The sequence below is a fragment of the Chelonia mydas genome, chromosome 8 (genome assembly GCF_015237465.2).
Source record: "Chelonia mydas isolate rCheMyd1 chromosome 8, rCheMyd1.pri.v2, whole genome shotgun sequence".
Lineage (NCBI taxonomy): Eukaryota > Metazoa > Chordata > Testudines > Cheloniidae > Chelonia > Chelonia mydas.
The window spans coordinates 37,636,397-37,656,266 of NC_057854.1; the positions used below are offsets into that span (position 1 = coordinate 37,636,397).

Here is a 19,870-nt window from a genome sequence, read left to right on the forward strand (position 1 = left end):
GGCTGGGCACAGGGCAGGGAGGTCACTGGGCAGAGGAGACACATGGGGCGGCCACGTGTCCTTCCCTTTAGATTGTGCCCCCCACCCCAGTATGGGGAGACATGAGTTGTCTATGATTTAGTGCACTGGACAAGGTACACCACATGTTGTGATAGGCATGTGTAGGATCCATGGAACTTGAAAGGTGTTTTGTGGTGTTGGGATGGGCATGTTGATCATTGTAGCAGCGGAGATATGTTTGCGTCTCTTGTTCTGTCAGGGTCTGATGCTGTTTTGAATTGGTGTGTCCTGGTCTGTGGAAAGCTTTCTTGTGATGATGATCTTGGAGAGGTTGAGGAGTTGTTTGAAGGCCAGAAGAGGGGGATCAGGAAAGATTTCTTTCAGGATGGACTGACTATGGGTTGTAGTTGTTTGATGAGGACCTGCATGGGTTCCAATGTGGGGTGGTAGGTGTGCGGTTGGAGGGGGGTTTATTTCCATATTGAAGCAGGTTCTCTTGGAATATTTGAGTGGCCCATTCCATGGTGCAATCTACTTCTCTGGTGGAGTGTCCCTGTTTGGTGAAGGTGGTTTTGAGTGTGTTAAGGTGCATATCCTAGACTTTCTCCCCAGAGCATATTCTGTGCCTGGCTGTAGATAGCAGATTTCTTGGTGTGTTTGGGGTGGTTATTGGATCTATGAAGGTAGGTGTGGTGATCTGTGGTTTCTTGCATATAGCTGTCTGTAGGGTACCATTGTTGAAGCTGATCGTGGTGTCTAGGAAGTTGGTGCTGGTGTGGGAGTGTTCCAGAGAGAGTTTAATGGACAAGTGCTTGTGGTAGAAGTTGTGGTGGAAGTCTATAAGGGAGTTTAAGTCATTTGGCCAGAGGATGAAAATATCATCAATGTATCTTATATCACCATGAATGGCTGGACTCTTAGTAATGACAGCACCGGACTTCCACATGGAGAAATGCAAAATATAGTTCAATCACAGTTTTTGAAACTCTTTAAAGCATTTCTAAAATAGCTCTTCTGTCAAATACGTGATGTACACAGAGCACTTGGTATAAACGTTTATCAGCACTTATTTAAAGAGGCAACATAGAATAGGGCAAGGAACTAGGAGTCAGGAGACATGGATTATCTTCCCAGCTCTGCTTGCGCCTTTTGTCTTTACATAGATTGTAGAGTCTCTGAGGCACGGATTGCCTCCTACCGAGTATCTGTACAGTGTCCAGCAAAATGGGGCCCTAATGCTGTCTGGGGCCTCTCTGTGCTACTGTAATACAACTAAATAATAGTATCAAACAATTCAGGGTGGCCTTCATAACTCACTTGTGGCTTGCTTCACATCATCATGTAGTCAATAGGTTGATGTGGATAATGAGCTTTTGGGATACCCCAGATTTCACTAGACAGCAAATATTGCAAAAGCAAAATCCCTGGATACCTCCTACTTGGGCTTCCTCTGCAAATTACACAATAATTTGCATACTGCTCAGAAGATAGTTTGCAATGGCCAGTCCTGCTATGTATATTAGTGGAGTAATATCGAAAATGGAAGGGCATGGACTGCGGGTGAAACCTCCATTCAGGGAGGCTACCCCTTGCCTTGCCCCTTCCACCAGAGGCTCTGCCCATACCCCACCCCTTCCATCTCCCCCTGCCCGCCGGAGCCCCGAGTCCTTCCCACCTCCTCTATCCCCCCCGCCCACCCGGTAGCTGGAGGACCCCTGGCCAAACAGCCCTGATCCCTGGACCCCAGCCAGCCTGAGCGCTGCCCTGGGCTGATGGCCAGCCCGAGCTCCAAACTGATGGCCTGCCCTACCATCAGCCCAAACCACCCAAGGCCACCAGCCAGCCTGAGCACTGGCCCAAGCTGCCCGAAGCCACTGGCCCAAGCCACCCTAGGCTGCCGGTCAGCCTGAGCCATGAGTGCCAGGCTGCTGGCCGGAGCTGAGCCCCTGCCAGCTTCTGGGCAGAGGGGGGTGAGGAGGGATGCAGCAGCCAGGGAGAGGGATGGGGGAGGCCTTGGGGGAGTGGGTTGTGCAGGAGAGGAGGGACGCAGGGAGTGGCGGGTGTGGGGGCCTCATGAGGGAATGCAGTGGATGAGAGGATGAATGCGGCATGTGGCAGGGACCTCCAGAGTGGGGGGTGAAATGGAGGAGAGGAGGGACTCACCAGGCAGTGGCAGGCAGTGGAGGCCTCGGGGAAGAGGCGGTGCACAGGTGGGGCCACCACGGCCCAGACATCCTGCGGCGGGTCCGTGGTGGCACCTATTGTACCCGCCACCTGTGTGGAAGGGGAAGATGATGTCATGGCTAAGGCATTGGACTTGAACTCAGCAGATTATGGTCCAACTCCTGGCCGTGTCAGAGTCTTTGTGTGTGACCTTGGGCAAGTGGCTGAGGGCCAGATTTTCAAAGGAATTTAGGTGTCTAAAGATGCAGATAAGTACCTGGGCACCTAAATCCCACAGGCCTGTAGTCTCTCAGTACCTCAGTGTCCCATCTGTAAAATGGGCATAATAATCCTTCCTTTGTCTGTGCTGTTTATTCAGACTCTGATGTCTCTGAGGCAAGGCTGTTTGTTGCTATGTGTTTGTACACAGACTACATAAGGAGACCTTGATGTTGGTTGGGGCCTCTAGCTGCTACCATAAATAAATAATAACTAATAATTTAATATGAAGAGGATCTTGGGGTTCTTGGATTGTTTCATTGGACCCCTTTGGGGGACAATATGATTGCAAATCAATAAGCAAACAATGTTAAACACAGCTGCTGGCCATCTGGCAAACATTGAGAAGCATGTTGTACTGTATCTAAGAATATAGATTGCAGCCTCATTTAACCAAAACTCCAGGTTAATTGAAGTTCGGTTGCAGCCCCTGAGATTTGCAAAGCTGACTGACAGGTCTGTAGTGCTAACAAGCCATCCATCAGCTTCCATTGAGCCCTGCAGTTGGGGAGCCAGACTTTAAATGCTAACTATCCTCCTTTAGCCCCCTCTCACTTTCTCACCCTATTGCTGTAAGAAGATAGTGGTGGCATGCTATTTTCTCCCCTGCCTCTCAGGTTCTGCAGAGCTAGTGGGTGATATATCTCCCCTCTGCTCTGGGTTTGTGCTTTTTAAGCACTGGTCAGATGTCTTCCCACTCCACACTCTTAATCCAAACCTCTGTTAATCCATAGGCAAGTGGTTCCCAAATTTTTGCTAAGGTGACCCCCCCACGCCCCCACAACTGCATTCCCCCCCTTTTGGGGCGGGGTGACTCACCTTTACATGTATGCACCCTCCGCCCTGGCACTGCAATCTTAATCCTGGTCTGGTGTTGAGGGGAGAGCCCAGGGCAGCAGGGGGCAGAGAGTGAGTTAGATCTGCACTCACCCCACAGCAGCCTGTTCCATAGGGCTGGGCCTGGCTTCCCATTCTGGGCATTGCAACCAGGCACATGTGGTCTCAGTGCCACTCAGGTTTTGCCCAGCAACCCCTCCCTCAATCCCTAGGCCTCCTCTCCCCACCAGGTTAGGAGAAGTATATGTATGACTATATCAGGGCCCAACCCTGGACATGGCAACCCATCTACAACCTTCCCGTGACCATTTGGACGCACCATTTGGAAAACACCCCCATAGGCTTTGGGTGTCCTCTGAAACCTTGTCATGAATGGGGTTACACAGTGTAGCTTATCTGAAACAACCTAAAGGCCTTCACCTTACATAGCCTTCAGATGGGAATGCAGGGCCCAATCTTGCAAACACTGATGCATATAAGTGATTTTCCTCAATTACATTCACACATGTTTGCAGGATTGGGCCCATAGGACCAAATTTTTAAAGGCATTTAGGCACTTAAAGATGCAGATAGGTGCCTGGGGGTGCCATGTGAGTTAGGCACCTAGGCCCAGATTCACAAACGTGCTCAGGCACCGAACTCCAGACTTTAGACACCTAAGTCCCACTTTTAGGTGACACTGAGATCCACCAAGCACCTGTGTGGCTGCTGTCTAAACTGTAAGCGCCCAAACTCACTCAGTGCCTAAGTTTTTGTGGTACCTAGGCACCTATATTTCTGCCTCGGTGCATGCACAGTGCTTCCTCACTCTGGACATCCAGGCGCCTATTTCCCACCTATAGCACAGTGCAATCCATGAATCTGGGGATAGGCCCTGTAACCGAGCCTTAGTGGGTCACAACTGAGGATGCCAAATTCAGGATGAACTGCTGAGAAATTGGGCAAACACAACCCAAAACTGGTGGTTATTCTTTTATAAGATATACCAAACCAGCCACAAAAGGAAACTCCTGTTTCACCACACTGGCTAACAAGAAAACATAAAGGCAGTTTCCTCAGGCATTCTAGTTCTTATATCACCACCTAAAACACTGGATTCAGAGATGAGTGGTTCTTTACAACCAGTCTCATCAAATAATAGGTTCTTCTGATCCCAAAGGACCAGCCACACACCCAGGTCAATATATAATGTAGATCTTACCAAAAATCATGCTGGTGCCAATCCTTTAATATCTAAAATCTAAAGGTTGAAAAAGAAAGGAAGAAAGAAAGAAAGAAAGATGAGAGTTAAAAATGGTTAAAGGAATGAATTACATACAGTAATGGCAAAGTTTTTGGTTCAGGCTTGTAGCAGTGATGTAATAAACTTCTGGCTTAAGTCAAGTCTCTGGAGTACATCCACAGCTTGGATGGGTCATTCAGTCCTTTGTTCAGAGCTTGTTTGTAGCAAGGTTCCTCCAGAAGTAAGAAGCAGGATTGAAGACCAAATGGAGGTGTTTCCAGGGCCTTTTATAGCTTTTGCCATGTGGAGGGTATCCCATTGTTCTTACTGTGGAAAATTACAGCAACAAGATGGAGTTTGGAGTCACATGGGCAAGTCCCATGTCCATACATTTTGCCTAATCACAGCAGGACATTCCATTAGGTGTAGATGGGCATCTCCCATGGTCCATTGTTAGTTAAATGTTCTTGATGAGCCACTTATTTTGAACAGTCCCTCCAAGATGTGCTGGGCGTTAACTTGTGGGCGTTACCCTAGGAGCAAACATTTGAAATCCAAGTATAGGGCCAATACTTACAACTTACAACTTCAAATACAAAAATGATACATGCATACAGATAGCATAACCACAAGCAGCAAATCATAACCTTTCCATAGACACCTCACTTGACTACCTTTGTACAATATTTGCTGCAAATACATAACAGTGGTTGCAACAATGATCTATATGGTCATATTTGAATCAGATAATGTTGCAGGCCCTCCTCCACCTAACCCATATGCAGGGCCTGATCTGATAGGGGTGCTGAGAGTCTGCCTAAGTCCACATAAAACATCAAGGAGAGAGAGCTGGACCTCCCTTCTGATCTTTAGCTAGGGTGACGAGATGGCAAGAGTGAAAAATTGGGATGAGGATGGGGGTAATAGGTGCCTATATAAGACAAAGCCCCAAATATTGGGGCATCTGGTCACCCCATCGTTAGCCCAGTAGTTAGGATACTCTCCTGGGGAACGTAGACCACTGCTTCAAGTCCTCCCTCTGCATGATAAGTAAGAGATTTGACCAGACACCTGTTACCACTCAGGTGAGTGCTGAAACTATGGGATATTCTGGTTTGGGTCTCCTCAGTTTTTCCCGCTGAAGTTACTCCACTGTAATTAAATATTAATTGGACCAGAGAAAGAATGAGACTCCCTCTTGTAGTCCAGAGGTAAGAGCACTCCCCTGAGCGGTGTCAGATCTCTTCTCCTTATCAGGAGAGCCAGTGTTTTTCAGCAATGAAAACACAGTAATTTTACAAAAAGAAAAGGAGTACTTGTGGCACCTTAGAGACTAACCAATTTATTTGAGCATAAGCTTTCGTGAGCTACAGCTCACTTCATCGGATGCATAAAAGTGGAAAATGTAGCTCACAAAAGCTTATGCGCAAATAAATTGGTTAGTCTCTAAGGTGCCACAAGTACTCCTTTTCTTTTTGCGAATACAGACTAACACGGCTGCTACTCTGAAACAGTAATTTTAGATTTTCAAAGCTGTGTATTTCATAAATTTTGGATATGCTTTATATTAATATAAAAATACCATATTGCATTGTAATACTAAAGGCTAAAGCCAGCTGTGGAGTCGGGGACAGATGCTGGGCACTGAGGGCTAGAGCCAGCTGTGTCCTGGGGAGATGAGCAGGGGAGAGGCGCTGTGGACACTGTCGAGAGCAGGTGTGACCTTATAATAATCAATAGCATTAACTTTCTTTACAGAGCATGGTACTTCTACAGGCAATATCTGACAGAATCCCAACCTTTCTGCTGAGCCTTTGGTAACTCTTTGTTTATTTTCTTCTCCTTAGCTCTCAGAATGGAGAAGAAGGTGGAGCTTGGCCAAACAACCAGTTTGATACGGAAATGCTTCAAGCCATGATCTTGGCATCAGCAAATGGTCAGTTTCCTTTAAGCACAAGATAATTGCATCATTTGTAATGCTGTAACATTTAAAGTGCATGTAATTAGACAGGATTTTAATATTATCAGTGGTTCAGAGCAACTGGCAGGGATGATGTGGCTTCCTAAAGTACTTCTTAAGCAAATACCATCAGAATACCATTGGTACTTGTATTACTATGCAAAAGAGACATGAACAGGGGCGCTGGAACAATCTGTACAGTGGGGGTGCTGAGAGCCATTGGATCAAACTGTAAACCCTGCATATGATGGAAACCACTTCAAGCAGCAGCAGCAGCACCTCCCACCCCCGCCACACACACACCCCCTTAGTTTCAGCACCCATTATATGAATAGGTTAGGATATGAATAGGATATGAATGGCGAATTAACAACATGTTTGTGGTTGATGTGAGATAGTCATTCTGTTGTGTAGTAAGGCAGGAGGGTAAAGGTTGAGAATCTCCAGCATCTGCATTCTTGAGAGAGTGGTATCTGGCTCATAATATGGTGATATAGAATAGAAGAACCTGTATTTGGAGTGTCTCTCTCGGTTTTTTAAAATGTATATGTGTAATTGTATAGAAAGTCTGATCCCAAAATAAAACAAATATGCAATGTCTGATCTGATACACCAGTACATGTGAGGGTGAATTTGAGAAATGGAGCAAGTTGGGAGACTTGGCTGTGGACAGAACATGGAAACATAGTATTGGAAACATAGGATTTGCTGTACTGGATCCCAAGGTCCATCTACTCCAGTATCCTGTCTCCAGCAGTGACCAGCACCAGATGATTCAGAGGAAGGTGCAGTAGACAGATGTGGGATAATCTGTCCCCCTCTGTCCCATTCTCACATACGAGGGAAGGAATAACGTGTCAGTAGCAGAAAAGAGACATTTTTTGGTTTTGGAACAAAGGGCCAGATTTTTAAACAAGAGAACTCCTTTTTTACAGGGGCAATTTTACATCCATGAAAAACTGTGATCACAAATATTAGTTGGTAGATCTTTAATGACCAGGTTGTACCCACACAGCCAAGAATTATTCTAGCTGCTAGCTCATTTTTGGTAGCAAAATGCAGACACATTTTTAGTGCTGACAGCAAAAGAGAGGGCTGAGGCATAACTGAATATCTCAACTTTAAAATACTTTCTTTGCAATTATTATGATTGTGGTTTGTGGGTAGTTTTTTTTTTTAACTTTTACCATCTATTGTTATGTGAGAGTGACAGCAAATACAGAAGAGTGTTTGTAGCTCTGTGATCCTGGCGCACTTTTGTTAATGAATCATAATAGACAAGTCATTAGAATACAGAATTCAAGATAAAGAAGCTAGCTGTTTTACATAGAGTCTTTGCTTATAAATACCTTTAAGTCTATTCCCTCTAAATTTTAAAGATAGAAAAAACAGCATAGCCATAAAACACTGACAAAAATGCTTAGGATGTTTTCTCTCTGCTCTTGGCAGAAAAAAAGTCTGGAGTGAGGATTTCAAAATTGGTATTTCTTCTTTGGAGAGCTGCTTTAGCCTGAACTTTGTCACCCTGAAAGCCTCTCTGTAGACTCTGAGTAGCCCAAGCAAACAGCTGCCACAGCCAGTTAAGGAGATGAAGGTCTTGGACATTAGAGTGTTTTCTTTTATATATATATTTTTAAGAATAGAAACAATGTGAAAATGTGGTTCTACTCTGTAAATGGACTCTGTAAAAATAGCCACGGTGGCCATATGTTTATCATTTCTCCATGACTCCAGCTAACATGTCCTCACTTTACAAATAACATGATTATTTTTCTACTTGCCTGCCCAGCAATCCCTGGGATCTAAAAGCTGAATGGGTTCTTTCTAAATTATTCATCAGTTTACACTTACCTGTGAGGAAGGGACCCTTACTCTAGCAAAACTCTTCCCTACCCACGTGATAAGTCATGGCATTTTTTGCCACTGCCCAGATTGGTGATGCCCTGCCCTGATGTGATGCCCCTCTGCAGGGTTTTTCTATGCTCCTGGGGATATGTGAAATCTGTTCAGTCCATTAGACTGTAACAAATTGCTCTCCCTGATGAGTCATCTCCACTCTGCAGAATGGAAGATGGTCAGAGGGCCGTGACTGTCTCCCCCCCAATCCTCCGCGCTGTGTTTTCTGTATCTTGCTGTGGGAGGATGGGGAACAGAAGCCAGTGGTCTCTGTTCTCACCAGAGTGGAGAGAGACCAGGACTGCTCTTGTGAGTGGCTCTTGCACAGCCCCCATATTGATCCAGTTCGGCACAGTGCACAACCATGTGCTGATCCTTAAACACATTAATAGTGTCATTGACTTCAACATCACTCTTCATATGCTTAGGTGCTGGGCTGGATGGGGGAAAGGTTTCTTGCACCTCCCATTTGCCGCATGCCCATGCAAGAGCCACTTACATTCAAGCCAGAAGGGGGACAGTGATACCACTGCTGCACCATTTCCCCTGTTTCAGCCTGGGATATCACAGATGCCCCTCCACTGAGTGTGAGGAGACAGAACAGGAGACTGGCTGTGCTCTCCAGCACCATGCCCTGCAGATCCAATCTGTTTGGGAGTTAATACAGTTACCAGCGGCATTGACTGTCTGGATCCTGTTCAAGGCTGCCAGTGAGCAGCTGCAGGGAGACCCAGCTGCAGGGAGACCCAGCTTCCAGGGGTGAAGTCATTCCATTGCAGCCCAGCTGTGCAAAGGTGAAGCTATCCCTGGAGCATGGCTCCTGTCTTTATGGTTCTGGGTTCCCTTCCCCATGAATCCTCAGGACTTCAGGTTGGGAGACCTCACTCTCTGCAAACTCTACAGCTCCCAAACGCCTCTCTTTTCTTGAAGGGAGGCTGCTCAGGAACCTGCAAGGTCTGCCTCCTGGAGTTCTCTTTCCCCCCTGCTCCCTTTCCATGGGTTTCTCCCTGGGACAGGCAGCAATCCTGTCCAAAGTTTCATCAATTGGAACTCAGTTAAATTCAGTAACAATGGTATTGCGTCTTCTCCTTTCATTTGGCCACTTTGCTAATCATACTGGGAGATCGACAAATCAATGTCCAGTAGCGTTTTGACCATGTCAGTTCTGTTAATCATTAACTCCTAACGGGAGCACCACATGATGATTTTCATCTTGCCGCCGATTCTGCTGATGACAGGGAAGCAGACTAGTCACCAGCTTACTCTCCCTAGCTGTGTGGGTTCTGCAGGGCTGTCCTGAGGGCAGGGTATAAACACCACCTTCCGTCAGTAAAGGCAGCAGATCTAACTCACTGTTGAGGAAGAAGGTGCCATTTTTATAATCTCTTTTCTGACAATAAGAGCCAGAGGCGCTGACTTCCCCAGTTCCCAGAGGGTGCTTGACCCCTGCTCTCCCCAGATCCCCCCCCCACTCCACACTTTCCCCCAAACCCCCGTCCCACTTCTTCCCGCCCTGTCCCTCTCCGACCGCTTCCTGCACCTGCTCCACCCCTGCCCCACCTCCTCCCAATCCCTCGCCCACCCACACCCCCTGCCTCTTCCTGCCCCCAGTCCTCCGCCTCCCCCACAGCACCTTCCGCACACTGCTGAACAGCTGATCGTGGTGGGTGGGAGGGCTGGGAGGGTGGGGGAGGAGCTGATCATAGGGCTGCTGGTGGATGCTGAGCACCCACTATTTTTTTGCTCCAGCCCCAGAGCACCCACGGTGTCAGTGCCTATGATAACAGCACCTCAGAGATTTCATGCCTTCTTTTTGTATTTTCTCTCCCCAGCATATGGAGGTTTAGGTAGGGGTGAGGGCAGGGAGGGGAAGACTAATCCAACCATCAGTCCCTGCCCCCTGGTGCTGTGACACCTGAGCTTTGCTAGCCAGTTGAAATGCTTCCATTTATACACCCAGTCTGAAGGGCCTAAAGCTCTTCAGCAGTTAGAAAAGTCAGGGCTTCTGAGAGTCTGAAGCGATTTACCCTTTGCAGACTGAGGAATACCCAAGATCATTTTTAAATCAGGGACTAAATGCTAGACACATGATGGCATCTAATTCTAGGAACTCTTCCTTTAAAAAGAACAGGAGTACTTGCGGCACTTTAGAGACGAACAAATTTATTTGAGCATAAGCTTTCATGAGCTACAGCATCCGATGAAGTAAGCTGTAGCTCACAAAAGCTTATGCTCAAATAAATTTGTTAGTCTCTAAGGTGCCACAAGTACTCCTGTTCTTTTTGCGAATACAGATTAACAGGGCTGCTACTCTGAAACCTCCCCTTAAAATGTTGTGGATAAAATCTAAATTGATACAATGCAATGTGTAGAGGAAGAAAAAGCTGGTTTGATTGTGGTGGTAGAAAAAGTGAGTGAAATAAAGCACAGGATAGTCCTGCCTGGATTTTCAGACACCACCTGTCTGCAAGCCAAGGCATGGCTTTCTATGCTGCACTATACATTGTTAAATAAAGGTCTCTATATTTGGTTTACTGAAAGCCCCAACAGCAGCCGCAGTCTCAAGTGCTCAAGTGATAAGCCTCCCAAAGCTTGTTATCTGAGCCAGAGATGAACTCAGTTTGTAAAAGAAACAGAGACATGAGTTGGTTATTTTTGTCTAATCTAAGATCCTGGATAGTTTAATTTATTTTCCTCATCTTACTTTGACCATAAGAGCCTCCAGACAATTTACCATAAGTGGCAGTATAAAGGGAGGTTACCTTACAGGAGTGTCAGGGAATCTGAAGCTATATAGGTTTCAGAGTAGTAGCTGTGTTAGTCTGTATCAGCAAAAACAATGAGGAGTCCTTGTGGCACCTTAAAGACTAACAAATTTATCTGGGCCCAAATAAATTTGTTAGTCTCTAAGGTGCCACAAGGCTCCTCATTGTTGAAGCTATATAGACAGCCTATTATGTATGTCTCTGTACAAAGTTATTCAGACCTGCAGCAAGCTTGAATTAGTATTGATAAATGACTTTAAGACTAGTTACTAGCCAATAGGCGTTGAAACCCTGCTTGCAGAAAAGCATCTTAGTGCTGAATTAAACATATCTGTTGTCTTGCTCTTCACCTGTAATTTCGTGTTAACTAAAAACAGCACATTGAGCTCATCGGTGATTCTTAGGGTATGTCTTCACTAGCACCAAGCACTTTAACGTGGCTGTGCAGTCACGGCACCAGCACTGGGAGAGCTAAAAACCACCCTCACGAGGTGAGTAGCTGCCAATGCTGGGAGCACAGCTTCCAGCACTGGTGCACTGTCTACACTGCCGCTTTATAGCGCTGAAACTTGCAGTGCTCAGGAGGGTGTTTTTTCACACCCCTGAGTGAGACGGTTGCAGTGCTGTAAAGTGGCAGGCTAGACAAGGCCTTAGACTGGGCAAACTGGCTCCTCAGGCAGCCAGTGAACTTCACAGATACTTTCCTCACTGGAAACCGTGCTGACTCCTGATGTTTATTTCAACTAGGAAACCTGTTCTGCAGCCTGATTACAGCCCCTCCCACCCCCCCTCAGTCCCCCCAGCCTGCCATACTGTGCATTTTCAACAGGCAGCTGGGGTGATTTCTCTTAGTAACATTATGACACAGAAGTGGGTTGGTAGGTCACTAGCAATGACTTGATGACTGAGGAGACAGATTGCTGTGTCCTCAGTGAATGCTCAATTTAAAGTGATACAGAAAAAACATACAGTACTTAAAACTGCAAAGCCCCCTCCCACAGCCAGTCTGTCTCCAGATGAAATGAAGTGAATCAGCACAGAGAAAATCCCCCACCCTCACCGTGGAATGAAATGAGAATCAAACTGCACGCAGTTATCTCATCTGCAGTCAAATCCGAGAACATGTCTAAAGTGTTTAGTTCACCCATGCACACTTTGAAGCACCCTGAAGGATATGTTAATGAACTAGTGCAGTGTTTCCCAAACTTGGGATGCCACTTGTTCAGGGAAAGCCCCTGGCGGGCTGGGCCAGTTTGTTTACCTGCTGCGTCCGCAGGTTCGGCCAATCGCGGCTCCCACTGGCCGCGGTTCACTGTGCCCGGCCAATGGGGGCTGCGGTTCGCTGCTTCCCACAGCCCCCATTGGCTGGGCACAGCGAACCGCAGCCAGTGGGAGCTGTGATCAGCCGAACCTGCGGACACAGCAGGTAAACAAACTGGCCCAGCCCACCAGGGGCTTTCCCTGAACAAGCAGCATCCCAAGTTTGGGAAACACTGAACTAGTGTATTAATTGTTGTTGAGATTAACAATTACAGGTCTCTGGGTACATTTTAAAACAATGAGAAGGCAGAAGATGTTTAAACACTCTCCATGGGGTGAACTATAAAACCAAGCAATAAATAGTATCAGAGGGGTAGCCATGTTAGTCTGGATCTGTAAAAGCAGCAGAGAGTCCTGTGGTACCTTATAGACTAACGGACGTATTGGAGCATAAGTTTTCGTGGGTGAATACATGCATAAGCTTTCGTGGGTGAATACATGTATGCGTCTGAAGAAGTGGGTATTCACCCACAAAAGCTTATGCTCCAATACGTCTGTTAGTCTATAAGGTGCCACAGGACTCTTTGCTGCTTTTAAGGAATAAACAGTTAGCTTTGTGGATTAGCAATAAATATAATTAAAATGTATATGCTCCCTGCCCCTATATAGACTCTTAAAAGCAATCCTACCCAATTTCAGGAATCAGTTCTAAAGAGAAATATAGCCAAGTATCCCAAGACTATATAAGCCAGCTGGGAAATCGTAAACCGCTAGAGAGCCTGACCAATTTCACTCCAGAGTCCAAAATGGCATTTCCCTGCAGCACGGTTTTGTACTTTACAAAGCCCTGTGAGCTTCCACTAGCAGTTCTTGTGCACTGTCCCTTGGGCCCTTACACTGTGTTCCTCTGACACCTCAAGCCTCTTCTCCTTTTACTTCTAAAAATCAACAAGAAAACCTATTGTTTAGAATGCTACAAACAAGACCCTATTTGGTTCAGTGCAAATATGTCCCATTGTTATGGTACTGTATTACAGGGGAGCAGGGAATCCACAATTAGGAGCTGGCTGGGTGCCAGCATTAAGGTCTCCATCACCAGCTGATCGTCTTCAGTAGCAGAACACAGATCATTTGCGCAATTTTTTTTAAAAAAGCAAGGCAAATATTTTAAATTAAAGGAAGATTAAAAATACAATTTGAAAGAAAGATTAAAGAAGAAAGGAGAACAATGAGGGTAAAATTCTGGGCAGGACAATCATATAGTGCTCAGTCTTGCTCTATCACCCCCACTGATCTCTAGTCTCCAGATCAGATATATGCTATTGAATGCAAGGTCAGTAGTTCCCATGCATGATTTATTTAAGGATAAGCACCTAATACTACTGGGTTGGATGATAGTAGACCCATTATTAACCCAGTGACTTCAGCAGTAATCAGGAGAGAGTCAGGGAAGTGGTGTGGCTGTGCTGATTCTATCCCTAGGAGGTTTCTCACCCCAAAACTGATAAAGTATGTCCATCTTGCATGTGATTCCTGAGCTAGGGGGAAGACTGAGATAGTGCAAGGGTACAGATTGCCTTACTGCTCCAAGGTGTTCTTGAGCTAACAGAATTCTTCTCCATGGGGCATTGGAGTCACCAGCATCAGTGATTACCCATCTTTTTCATTCTGCAGACTGTTTTGTTAGAAAAAAACTTTCCCCCTAAATACCCAGTCCCCCAGTGCATGGATCTCAGAATTTTCCATGGCTAATCAGAAAGGATTCCACAAACAAATGATGGTCCATGGGCCACTTTTTGAGAACCTCTGATCTAGATCACTTCTGATAGGTAACTTCAGTGTCCATGCGCATGGTGACTCTTGTGAATTAGCCACTCCTTGAACTATTACACGAATTCCCGGCTTGCCCAAGTCCTCTCTATGCTGTGTGAATCGCAGCCTGCATTACAGAAGTTCTTCCCCCTTTTCCCCCTTCCATGTCTCTCTCCTGCATTCTCTTCAAGTCAGCATTACAGCATGAGAGGAGTGCCCTGCTTTGCTCCTGTAATATCAGCACTACAGGAACCTTCTACTTATCTACCTCCCTCCTATGCTCTGCTCCCCAGCTTAGAATTGCAGCACAGAACCATGACAGAAGCTACTGCAGCTGTATTTATCACATTATGCTCAACTCCCCCAGATCACTCAGTACTGCTGCATTATAGGAATTTCCTATTACCCCACATATTTTACTCTCCAAATTAGACCCATGCTACAGCAATACTGGGGCCAGGGTTAAAGTGGTTAGAAAGAACTGCTACATATGACATTACCCAGTGATGGAATTTTCTTAGTGCATAATAGTTATGGCTTGAGTAGTTGGTTTAAATACCTTTATAATGCTTTGGTTTCTCTGGATGGAAGGAAAGTATTTTGAATATTAGGTGGCAGGTGTATACCAAGGTGAAAGGTATTGAAATTGTCAGGCAGAGATCAAAGTGTGACTATGTTAGCCCCTTGAGGCTAGCTAGTGATGGGTCTAGAGCAGCCAGGCAGCAAAGACTGAGGTGCCAATACCAGACTGGCAAATGGTAGGAGTACCAAACCTAAGAGTTCAGCAATAAGATCAGATAAGCCCATAGGATTTCTTTCCATCACCTTCCTAGTGCACTGTCCTGAACATGTAAATGACAGCACCATTACTAGCAGCAACGTGTCCTGAACAGAAACAGGGTTGGGATGATCAGATGCTGCACTCCCCATTTAATCATGGAGCACCAAATAACTGTTGCAACTACAGGAACTGACCTGCCCCTGCCTCCTCTCTTTTGAGAGTGATTTTTTGGAGTCGGAGAAGTAAGGATTTTAACTGTTGGTAGGAGTTCTCTTGCTTTCCCACCTCCCTGGCCCTGTGCCCTGCTCCCCATTCTTAGATATGCACTACTGGTGCTGCTGCTGCCCCATATGCCTTCTGTGCTCTATTCCTGACACCCATGCCACAGCAAGTCTTGTGCTGCTCTGATAAATAGTTATCTTTCTGTAATAGAAGGCTCTGATATTTTGGTTTAGAAAGTTACCTCTGTTTAGCCAAAGAAACTCATTTTACTGTCAGTGTAGTGGCTCATCAGTAGTAATTCATTTGTGTTCCCATTCTGTTCCCATGTTGTAATCACCCCCTTTGTGCCAAGAGCCTTTGAACAGATCTGCTCCTTCATCCTTTTATGAAACATTACAGTTTTGCACAATCTAAGGATGATCTTGTGACTGAAGCTCTGGACTAGCACTCAGGAGATCTGGCTTCACTGCCTGACTCTCCCACTGACTCCCGTGTGACATTGTCTTGCTTGTCTGTGTAGATTGCAAGCTCTTTGGGACAGGGACTGTTTCTCACTATATGTCTGTGGAGCACCTGGCACAAAAGGCCCTAATCTTGGTTGATGCCTGAAGGCTCTACTGTAATAGGAATAATTAATAATAAGTTGAAATTTTACCCGTGTAGATATTAATGGTCTTCCCTCCTGTGCCCTATGCAGAAGCAGCTGATGGGAACTCTACTCTGGGAGGAGGAGCCGGCACTATGGGCCTCAGCACCAGGTATGGCCCTCAGTTCACACTGCAGCACGTCCCTGACTACAGGCAAAATGTGTACATCCCCGGCAGCACTGCCACCCTCTCCAACTCCTCAGGTAAACGAGATGGGAAGAGCTCAGGCTCTTCAGGTGGAAACAAGAAGAAGTCTGGGAAGAAGGAGAAGAAGTAGAATTGGCAGACCATCAGCAGCTTAGACCTACAGGGCAGACCCCTCCAGCACTCCCCCAAATCACAGCCTAGGATAGAGGATGAATGTGAATTTTGTGATGAAAAAGCAGGAAACACTACGAATGTATGTCATCATCAGAGCTAGGAGTAGGGGCTCCTACTATTAGTCCTCATGATGAAAAATAATTGGAAACGAAACAAAACAAAACAAAAAAAACAAGTGCCCTGTTAATACTAACTCATATTTTATACTATCACTTGGGTAATTTAATGTGCAATGATGTAAAATCTTTTAAACATGTCTTTGGATTTGGTTTGCTCCAGAATGGTCCAAGAAAGCCATGAGGCTTGTTCTTGGCTTTGCCCAGTGTAAATAATTGTAACATGGATTTTTTTTTATTTATATACTTTAGATCATTTTCAAAAAGAAAAAGTTCCCCAAATTAGAACCCATGTTCCAGATTTTGATATTTAACTTTCCATTAGTGAATCTGACCCTGAGGAACCTTGAAATGGATTCCTAGTTACGAAGTTGGTAGGGAGTGCTTCAGTTCCTGTTTACCTGTTGTCCTAAAAGAAATAAGTGTTTACACTGCATGAGCCGATGGGAATAAGGCTAAGATGCATTTTAAACATTAATTTTTTTTAAGTGTGACCAGTGATGGCCTGAAATATGAAACAAAAATCATGATGTCTGAGAGACAGGGAATGCATTCAATCTGCAGTGGAAAAGATCTAAGTGCAGAGCATGCCACTAGCATTATTGAGCTATACAAAACCTGTCCATATTGATTTAGAGGCCTCTAAAGAACAAATTCATCTCCTCAATTCTTTGCAGTAAATATTTATATGTACAGTTAATGTTTTCCTGGAACTAAAGTTAAGAAAGTCTAAGTCCCCTGCTGTGAGAACAAGGAGCTGCAGCTCCTTAAAGCAATGAAAGGCTTAGCTAAGCAAGGAATGATATTATCAGAGAATAAACTCTGATCTATTTGTATGGAATAGAGACTGAATGCTTCACATTTCTGCACATTGAACTGCATGCAAAATACTCACCTCACATCTACAGTAGGACAGCTAACTCTACCAGATCTAGGGAAGTCATCATTGCATGCATGTACAGCATGGTGTAAATACACTGTGAGATAAGTGAGTCTCAGTGCCGGCCAAGCAGTGTCTCTCTGGGAGTGGGGTTCAGTAATAAGTGGCACAATGTGTTATAAAGAGTCATTGCTCTGGCCAAGAGCAGTGATGAGATTTGCACATTCCATGTCTATGCAGAGCAGCCAAGGACAGCCTTTGTTCATTAGCCTTCAGAACTGGATACTCAGTAACTGACAGTTGATTTGATGGGACCAAGGGACCATACTCACAAATAAGGGACCCAAGAACTGGAGCTGAGCACATGCCACTGACTGCAAAGCCAGTGGGCCTGAGAGCTGCTCTGGAGATGCTCACAGGAGGGCCAAGGTCAGTCAGGTGACCAAGAGGAAGGATACTGCCGGAACACACACTCATTCCAGTCCAAACTGTAGCTGTACACAAGCAATTAGATGTGACTCAAAATCCACTGGATTTAGTCAGAAATATGGACAAGACTTTGCCTTGTTTTTGGTACCACTGGTATTGGGATTTTTACCACATTGATAGAATAGGATTGTCAGGAAGTAGGGTCTCTCCACTATGTGCCCTTTGTAACTATGTACTCTGCTCACTGTTGGTCCAGACACAGCAAAGAGAGAGCGTGCAGTGTGCCCTTAGCATCAAGTCAGCTTGGCATCGAGTCTCCACAAGCACCTAGTCAGTGAGGAAGGCTGTATTGAACCCTTAAGCCCCTCTTTAGCTAGAGAAGGGAGATGCCCTTTACACTGGGCCAGCTTCCTATATCAAAGTAAGTGGAACAGACCTGGGAAGGCAAAGGCAAAGATACAGGGATAGCTATGCCAGGATTGTTTTAATTTCTAATGAATAACTCATCTGAGAAGATCCAGCCTTCTATGATCACTCAGATTAAACTTTCTCCAAGCAGCCAGGGTGCTTGCCTGGCCTGACGCAGCACAGCGTCCGGCAGTATTCACCAGAGCATTGTGCACTAACTGATGCCTCGTTAGCCAATTGCTATCTCCTTGTGTCTAGAGAAACAGGACTTGTCTATGCGAAGAACTTGTCTGTGTATGATTTTTGTACTGATCCCAGTCACCCTCTGCGGTGGCTGCACTAGAAACAGTTTACACAGTTAGTAAGGCTTATACAGACTAATGTAGTTATTATGTGACCCTTCTAGAAGTACTGTAGATGAATTGTAGTGTTTATATTTCCTTTTAATCAGCAATCTGAGTTAGTGTAGAGAGTGTTTTGTACTAGTGGTGTGTTACTTTTATCTCAGTAAATAACTTGTGGACATCAGTATTTTCAATTTCTCTTTATCTTCTTTCTGTGTGATCTGTGCTCTAAGTGTATGTGAAATGAAACACACTCGTCCTTTCAATGTGTCTAATATTGAATTATACTTATATATTATATAAATGCTTATATCCTCTTATATCCATATAGACCAATGTTCAATGTGCTACACGCAAGTTTTATACTCTAATATTTATATTGCTTTTTTTCTTTGGGAAAAAATAATAAAATGGTTTCTTCTGAACTGATTGTAAAGTTGTTCCTGAGAGAGTCTGTCTGCCTGTCTGCATGGCTTTCTATGTGACTGCTGTGTCTAGGCTGCAGACTTAGGTGACTAGCATAGGTATAGTAAATTATCATTCAACCTTCAGAAAGTGATACAAAGGCTCATGCTGCAGGGTTTATTCCCGTGTAATGTAGCGAAAACAGTGAATTATCCCTTGAGCACCGGTGCTTGGTCTCCTGGCCCGTGGCCCCTGGCATAGCATGGCTAGGAAGGATGCAGGCAGCCCCCTGAGGGGAATCCATGGCATGAAGGGAGTAACAGCATTCTAAGTACTGCAAACTTAGGGCTAGTCCACACTGGCAATGTGGCTGTGTAGTCGCGGCAGAGCGCCGGGAGAGAGCTCTCCCAGCTCTCTAAAAAAACCACCTCCACAAGGGGCATAGCTCCCAGTGCTGGAAGCACACCTCCCAGCGCTGGTACACTGTCTACACTGGTGCTTTGCTGCCCTCAGAGGAGTGTTTTTTCACACCCCTGAGCGAGAAAGTTGCAGCACTGTAAAGTGCCAGTGTAGACAAGCCCTCAATCTGCATACGCTTGCTCCTGTTTGGGGTTAAGTAGCAGAGCCCACACAGAAGTCTCTGCAGGCTTGTGGAGAAGAGAGAGTGTGCCATAGAGCTGGCAGTGGAGAGGAGTATGGGCACATACATTCCACAGATGGGAAATTGCTTATGTTTTAAGGCCAGGGAATTGAGAGATTAGAAGAGAAATGTCCCTGTTTTCTGTCCCCACCTCTCCAATCATTCTGACAGGGCCCAGTGCTCCCGCACCAACCCCATAGTCATCCGTGACAGCGCCCATTGCTACCCCACCACCTCTACCACCAGCAGTGAAAAGGCCCAGTGCTATTCCACCAACCCTCTCCCGTCACTGACAGGGCCAAGCATTCGCCCACCACCCCATCCACATCAGTGACAGGGCCCAACATCCCCCACTCCCCTCCCCCGTCACTGACAGAGCCCAGCATTCCCCCACTCCCCAAGCCCAGCATTCCCCCAGCCCCCTCCCCATTCAGTGACAGGACCCAGCATTCCCCCAGCCCCCTCCCCCGTCAGTGACATGAC

General features: G+C 45.8%; 1 protein-coding gene and 1 pseudogene across 37 annotated transcripts in view; both read left to right on the forward strand.

Annotated features, from left to right (window-relative positions):
• The window catches only part of LOC102936717, a 274,924-nt pseudogene extending 268,515 nt beyond the window's left edge, over positions 1-6,409 (forward strand).
• LOC102931528 (protocadherin gamma-C5) overlaps positions 1-18,767 on the forward strand; it is a 361,684-nt gene extending 342,917 nt beyond the window's left edge. For all 37 annotated transcript variants that reach the window (XM_043552918.1, XM_043552919.1, XM_037907129.2 and 34 more), the window contains 2 exons: positions 6,349-6,437; positions 15,895-18,767. In XM_043552918.1, coding sequence (XP_043408853.1) covers positions 6,349-6,437; positions 15,895-16,121 — 316 coding nt within the window. In that variant the 3' untranslated portion in view covers positions 16,122-18,767. The remainder of the gene's footprint in view (positions 1-6,348; positions 6,438-15,894) is intronic.
• Positions 18,768-19,870: the final 1,103 nt, after the last annotated feature.